Below are 7,668 nucleotides of genomic sequence, written 5' to 3' on the forward strand. Positions count from 1 at the left end.
TTTTTAAGCATTTGAATTTCCCAACATAATACTTGGTATTGGAAATGCTTTCATAATAAACAAAGATACAATTTTTTTATTGAGAATGCAAAAGTTAAAGAACTAGAGCACATTGAGCAAAAGAGCAGCATTTGTTAAGTTAATAACATTCACATTTATTTTCATGTTCCTTGTATTACTCCTAATATAAGTTCACTTCATGTAATAGAGAGCTTGGGCAGGGTGAACAATAGAATAATTCTTCCTTGAAGGCAACTGAAGTTCATCATCCCCATAAATTATGGGCTAATATGAAAGCAATAGCAGCAGCAAATCCATATTACAATACACAAAATGACAATCATCAAAAATACCAGTTTGAAAAGTTATCAAATTTTTAAATACAGAGAAGCATGAATGAAACATGGAGAATGCAATAAATAGCTGCATTTTAGTTCAAATCTTATCATGATAGTGAAATTAAATAATTCATGCTTTAATAAGTATGAAATTAATAAATTGATGAGGAACACTTTTGACTTTCCCATTATTTTCCTTTAAAAGGCAAAATCCCCTCTGTGTTTTGATCCAAGCCTATATAGGGATTTTGGATGTTTCAAACTTTTTCTGGATGCATAGGAAAACCCCTGAAAAATTCAAGGGCCTGCCTTGGTAACAGTGTCAAGGATTTTGTGACAGTGACTGAGAGAGTGAGTCTCTCTTAGTGAGTCACTCTTTGAGGGATTGAGACAGTGAATCTCAAGAGGCACTCATCAAATTAAATGCTCTACAATTGTGCTGAACTGAATCAGATCTGAAAATAATCTCATAATTGTTTACAAGTTATTACTGTTTACTCCCGGCAATACCTCCATATCAGGTAATTGTTACTTACAATTGCTCAATCAGCATTAAAACTATACAAATATAATATATAGACATATAAACAATATTAATATAATATGAAAAACATTATTGTTCCGACTACATTTCAACTGACAATTACTTCTCCTGCTTTTGCAAAATGTTATATACGTAAACATATGCAATGGAATATTTTCTTGTTTTTGTGAGTTTGTTCATGTGCATTATATTTGAGTCACCATTTTTTTGTAAAACTATTTGTTCTGTTCCAAACGTCAATTTGATGTTTTCTTGTATTATTAACCATCTCCAGCCATATATTAACGTGCAGCCCTATAAGAATAAGTGGCTCACTAGGAAATAACTTAGAATTAAAGATTAAATAAAAAATATTTTGAAAAATTGTGATATTTGTAATTTAGTGATATACTGAGCAGTTCTTAAAGTCCTTCTGGAATGAAAAAATACAGTATTTAAAGCTTCTTAATGAATCTGCTATTAATATTAGCTAAAAATGAATTACTCTCATATTTGAGAGACTGTGAATATTATTCATAATTAAACAATTATAATATTATTTATATAAGTGTTCTACCATCCTTCTCATGGCAAACCTTGTAGTGAATGGTTTTTCCTGGCCATTGGTGAATATCTGCATGCTGGGTTAGCCTCCTGGTAAGCAGATGCAACTTGGTTTAGGATCAATCAATTAGAGCAACCCATAACCTTGGATGGGGGCTAGCAGAGTTGTGGGTCGGATAATATCCAGGAAGTAGGTCTCAAGAGGAGGACCTTCTTGCATGCTATGATGCTAGCATGGATCTGAGCCCAGGGGTCAAATGGTGAGGATGCATCCCTCTTTATTACATGAGATGCATCTGCAGTATTCACAGCTCTTGAAACAAACCGTGTGAGACTATGCCAAACACCAGCATAGGAAGACAACTCTCCACTAATTGTAAAGTTAGAGGAGTGCGCACCCTTTACAAAAACATCAGATGTTCCATTCACAGACATGATTGATGCACCCAATTCAGCAAACCAAATACACAGGATTGAGGATGTGGAGGTTGGCTCTGTGGGCAGTTCCTGAGCGCCATAACCCATAATGAGATATCATATAGATGAAGAAATATATACCTCTTATGGAGAAACTGATCTCCCTAATAAATGGCTTGATAGATGAGGCATTAAAGTGACTTCTGGCCCCTTAGTGGTCAATTGCATGGCCTATATTGTAGCCAAAATATTGATGCCCACTCAAAATTGCATCCCTTAGGAGGTAAAGCAGTAAAAATACTTGAGTCCAAGAGCATGCACGTGAGATAATAGGCTTCTAGAATTCAGTGTCCAATAGAATTTAAGACGTCTGGATGCCAAAGGGACAGCTTATAGCCCATTAAGGTATCATCAACCACCAAATTAATGCATTCTGCTCATCATCAAACAGCTAGAGGTGTAATGAATATGAGCACTGCTGGAAGCTAAGGAAAAACTAGTGATAAGGACTAGAGGGAAAATAACACCTTCTTTCAAGAATGCAAAGACACATTGTTCATTGACAGGTGTATTTGCCAGGATGTTACTGAAGACAAGTGCAACATAAATTGCATGGGTGGAATATTTGGGAAAGGGATTTGACACCACTGCACATGAGCTACTCATTACCATGTTAAAGAAGATGAAAGTTCATCTAGAGAGCGCATCCTGCATGGAATGCCTATTACTACCATGAAAGATGTCCTTAATCCCTCATATCTCTCTTTACTCCCACTATCACTCAGGTTGAGATATGTACAGGGATATATGTGCAGTATCCTGTCAAGCAGGAAGCATAAGATCACCCATCTCTCTTACATGACAGCCTTAAGATGCATGCTTCTAGTGTAATATAACCCAGTTTACCACTGGAAACCATATGGAAGCGCAGTGATGATATATGGATTGAGTTGGGATTACACAAGTAAGCAACCATCTGCTTGGTGAAAGGGAGACAAAGAAGACGCACAACTCATTGATGGAAATGTCATTCATCATCTCATTGCTGCAGAGACATAAGAATATCTCAGAATTCATCAGCACCAAATGGAGGGCAAGAACAAAGTTTTTTCCACGAACGTGTTTGCAGTTCAATTGCCACTTTGTGCCCTAAGCCACATCAAGTACAGTGTCAATGAGTTGTAAAACCGCAACAGAGGCATGAGGAAAATGATGACCATTTATTGAAGATTTCATTCCAAACTTCACGCCAGTTCTGCCCAATGACTCAGGAGGTATTGTGTCCATCACAGAAAACTTTACCAACCACTGGAATCATTCCTTCCCTGCCATGTGGCAATTGCTGGCAGCCGAACCTCATATCATCCCATCAGGCCATTTCATGCAATCTTTGTCCACAATTGAGCTCTCAGCTCTGGCTGAAATGAATGCATGTTCAAAGGAGAGGGAAAAATGGATAATATTTGTATCAAGATCTACTGTTTGGACTGAGGCAAGAGTATCCAGTCTTCACCATGAAGCTAACAGTTCTCATAACAGATGCACGCAACGGAGTGAAGGCCGATGGCACATGAAGTGCATTGTAACCTGCAAAGCAAGGGTGGATGCACTTGAAGCAGGCTGTACTCCTGATACTCCTTTGTCTGCAGTGTGCATGGCCCAGCAGTGTGGTAATCACCCATTCGGGCTTGACAGACATGGCTACAACAGCATAAAACCCCTTCTGAGTCTTTCACTACTGTGACAGGAGTGAAATTCAATGCTTGCCAGAGACTTGGGAAATGGATCTTTACAATACAACAATGGCATACGTAACATTGATATATATTCCTTCAATAAGGTTTCATTTGAAGGATAAATTTACAGATAAGAAACAGAAGGCATAATGAGTTATCCTAATAATACTCAATCATAAGCAGAAGAATAAAATGATTAAATTAGGTTCTTCTTCAGTTTGAACCTGAATTATGCTTCTTGTTTTAAACCAACTGATTAGCCATCTAACATTTGAACCTATATCTACTCATGCATACATGAACTCATATATCTTGGTAGATCATCACCTTCTTGCGCCTGAAGGACCAGTTCAAGTCAGAATGCCCACACAAATGCATTAAGAATATATTTTGCAATAGTATTGTATGATAAAAAGAATGCCAGGTCTCTCACTGGTTGGAAATTAAAAAATTAACCCAAGGTATAGGGAAGGTCTTCAGCGCAGAAGTTATTTACTGCAATTTGAGGTTTCACTAGAACAGAAGATAACATATTTACTTCTAGCTTCATTTTAAGCTCCTGTTCAATTTTTATCAACTTCCCTATATTTTCAAAATTTTTAACAGCAAGAGTCAAATATTAATTTACCAATAATCCAGTAATGGTTGCTGTACAAAGTGTATTAAAGTGAAAACGGAGAAGCACTTGTTCAAGAAAAACAAAAGCCTAAATCTTTCACTTGGTTCAGATTAACAAGAGGCCGATTTCTTCAATGATAATCTATGAGCAGAGATTGAATACTTTCTCAATCAGCTATTAGTTCTCACAAAATCTAAATTAAGTAACAAATAAAATAAAATATCAAGATGAAAGGTAGATTACGTAAAATTCAGGTATAATTTTGTTTTGGCAGTGAGATCCTATTTAAATTCTAGAGTGATGTGAATACATAAGGAATCATAATTGAAATCATTTACTATGCATATGAATGCCAGTTGTAAATATTTCAAAATTAATTGAAATAAGGTGCATCAGATTTTGAGATTTCACTCTACTAAATTTCTCTTTCAAGTCAAATATTTAAAACATTGGAGAAACAAGATACATTTATTGGTGTTTTTTTGAAATATGTATATAGTATTGTATGCAGTAAAATTAGTATGCAACACATAGCTTATTTCTATCAATATTGGCACTGATCTGCTTCATTTTTAATTTTTGAGCAGCCATTTGTAATTTGCAATAAACTTTAAAGGAAAAATAAATGGTGTCTAGGAAAAATACCAACAAACCTTTCATAATGGAGCACCATAAAGTTTAGGCCTCCTGAGAGGGTTATGTCTTAAATGGCAGTGAACCTTAAGGTAGCCAAATTAATGAGGTGGAATTAAATCAGAGTGGCTGGTGAAATCATCAAATTTCCCAACTTTTCCAGGCTTGCTGAAAAAATTCAGACTTCAAAATTACCACAAAATACCCACATATACCATTATTTTATCCTGGGCTCTCTTTAAACTGCATTGTTATTGCAGCAGAAGCTGGGTTTTTACTCACATGAGAGAATTAAAGGTATTTAGATTTTTTTGATTTTTAGATATGCATTACCTCCTTTCATGCTGTTGTCTAATATAGGCATGCCTTACCCTGAGGGGCTTTGGTAAGAATAAACAATTTAACCTGGAGCCGGAACCTCTAAGGAAGATCTTTCAAAAACTTTTTATAGCTCATTTTTGTTTACCTACTGTTTAGAATAAGATAAAAATGATGTCAAGCAAAAGGTTGATGAAAACAAATTTAGAATGCAAGTTGACATTAATGATACAAAAGATTAGGCATGTTGGATGGAATGAAAGGAAACAAAAGGGATAGTATGCGGGGATGGAAATGGTTCATTGTAATGTAGGGTGTGTAAAGGTGTATGGTGCAATGCTACACAGGAAGTGCAGCAGTGCTGTGTCCCCTAGGTGCTAGGTCAACCAAAAGCATCTTATGGCTGGGAGACTACTGTTTATAACTAAAAAAATAATCAAGAAGTATTTATACCAGATGAGATTATTATCATCATTATGTTGTTCCATAATGTTTAAAGATCAAATATAGCCATTTTACTGTCAATATCATCATTCTTACAAGTCGTCACTCTACACAATTAGTAAGGAGTGTTGTATTGCAACATCCTTTTATCAAACATTAAGCCCAATAATGGGCTGAGATTCACTAGCTATAAGATTATTTACTACCAATTTATCTGGAATCAGCTATTGTAAGAAGCAAACATAAGAAAATCATATAGGGAAGCACACAAAGCACTCCTGGTGGTTGCTAACAGGGAATTACTTCCATGCCAGGGGCAACTACATGCCAAAGTCACTCCCATTAGAGGCCCTTCACAGGGGTAGTCTCGAGAGCTCCTGTTAAGGAGGGCCACCTCTAACTTTGTGTGCTTTCCTGTGTGATCCTCTCTGGAGTTTGCTTCCATTGTGAGCCGATCCCTAGAGTGGGACCCATTTACCTTAGATCACCATGCGGGATGGTTTGATAGTTCACCCAGTTCACAATCATTAGCAAATAATTTCATGGGTAGGGGAGTTTATGCCCATTGGATTTATAATTGTATGCAATGAAACAAATATTTAAAATGAGTTTAAAATTAATTTCTTGTCCCTTGGGGAAATCCTTGGCACTCCATGGATGTCCCTGAATTTTGCTTGATTTTTCCCAGTAGCACTGATTTCTCCAGAGTGATTTCCCAGTTTTTCTCCCACTGACCATCCTACTAGATGTGTGGGGCAAGAAACTTGATACAAATCATGCACTTGAAACCAGATCCTTGGTGAGGCGGTGAAATGTTGTCTGCCTAAGAACCCACCCTTTGGTTGTGGTAGAAGCTGTCGATGTCCTCGATAGGTGTAGCTGCTAGCTCAGTGGGATATCCGCTTTGGAGGCGAACTGGAAGGGGGACGCCCTGCTCCAGGGTTGGGTCCGGCTGCGGACCTTCATCTTCGTCCTCGTCATCATACCGAACCTGTGAAGCGGGTGAAGGGAAAGATGAGAGGGCTTAGCACTGGAATGGGCAATTGGCGATGATGTGAAGCAGCCAAATGAAGGACTGTTTGGACTTCTTGGCAAGTGAGAAAAGATGGAAAATATCTAGAGGACAGCTAAAAACTGGACAAAATTATTCATTTCCAAGAACAAATAAAAATAAATAAATCATATGCTTAATGGAAATGCTGGCCCGCTTTCACTTTTCAAACATATTTACAAAAAATTCATTCGCAGTAATAATTTCATCACATTAAAAAAACTTGGTAATTCAAAAACCTAATGCTTATTATATTGCAAACTAAATAAAGCAAAATATGGATCCAAAATTATATTTTATCATATTCAAAGAAACTATCAGTTAGAATGCAAAGTTTCTCACATAAATTTGCAATCATGCATAGCAGATGGCTGGAAAAGTGCATGACAGAATTTTAAGTTTATCCAGTGATCTGATAACAAAATTTAGGCAATGGCCAGCCTCTTGCTACATTCAAAAGTCTTTTTTTCAATACAGCAGGTAAGCTGAAAAAAAGTAGTGATAAAATACATTATAATAATATTGAAAGATTTAACATCTGAAAACTAATGTACCAACATAATTGAAATGTTTCCAGAGAATAACTTATCATGTGGTGTTCATGGTTCATTAACATATTTTCCCAAGTCTTATTTTGGATAAAACATTTTGAATGAGCATGAGAATTATAAAGCACTAGAGAGATGCGATGAATAGCAGACATTACCAATCCCTTCTGGCACTCCTCAGTTCCTCAACACTTATCAATGATGGTCAAACAACTTTTTGGTCAGTTATAGAGAGGAGGACGCCAGCAGAGTGAGGTAGATTGGGTGTGTTTTCTTTTGGCCATCATCATGCATAAAAAATCAGCTGGGTAGTTATTTTTTTAAAGGGTTCATGGATACCAGATGTGGATGAAAAAATGCATCCAGCTTGGTACCAATGACCGAGAAGAAAATATTATTTTGAGGAAACAGGACAATCAAGAAACTATCAATGACTTATGTAGATTGCTAGGTGAAGTTAACATCACTGTTTCTGTA

General features: G+C 36.5%; 1 protein-coding gene across 1 annotated transcript in view; it reads right to left on the reverse strand.

Annotated features, from left to right (window-relative positions):
- The window catches only part of para (sodium voltage-gated channel paralytic), a 115,003-nt gene that overhangs the window by 77,759 nt on the left and 29,576 nt on the right, over positions 1-7,668 (reverse strand). Inside the window, exon 2 of the mRNA XM_071594272.1 lies at positions 6,428-6,583. Coding sequence (XP_071450373.1) covers positions 6,428-6,583 — 156 coding nt within the window. The remainder of the gene's footprint in view (positions 1-6,427; positions 6,584-7,668) is intronic.

This window comes from Hetaerina americana, unplaced genomic scaffold (assembly GCF_022747635.1).
Source record: "Hetaerina americana unplaced genomic scaffold, ioHetAmer1.1.p SCAF_6, whole genome shotgun sequence".
Taxonomy (NCBI): domain Eukaryota; kingdom Metazoa; phylum Arthropoda; class Insecta; order Odonata; family Calopterygidae; genus Hetaerina; species Hetaerina americana.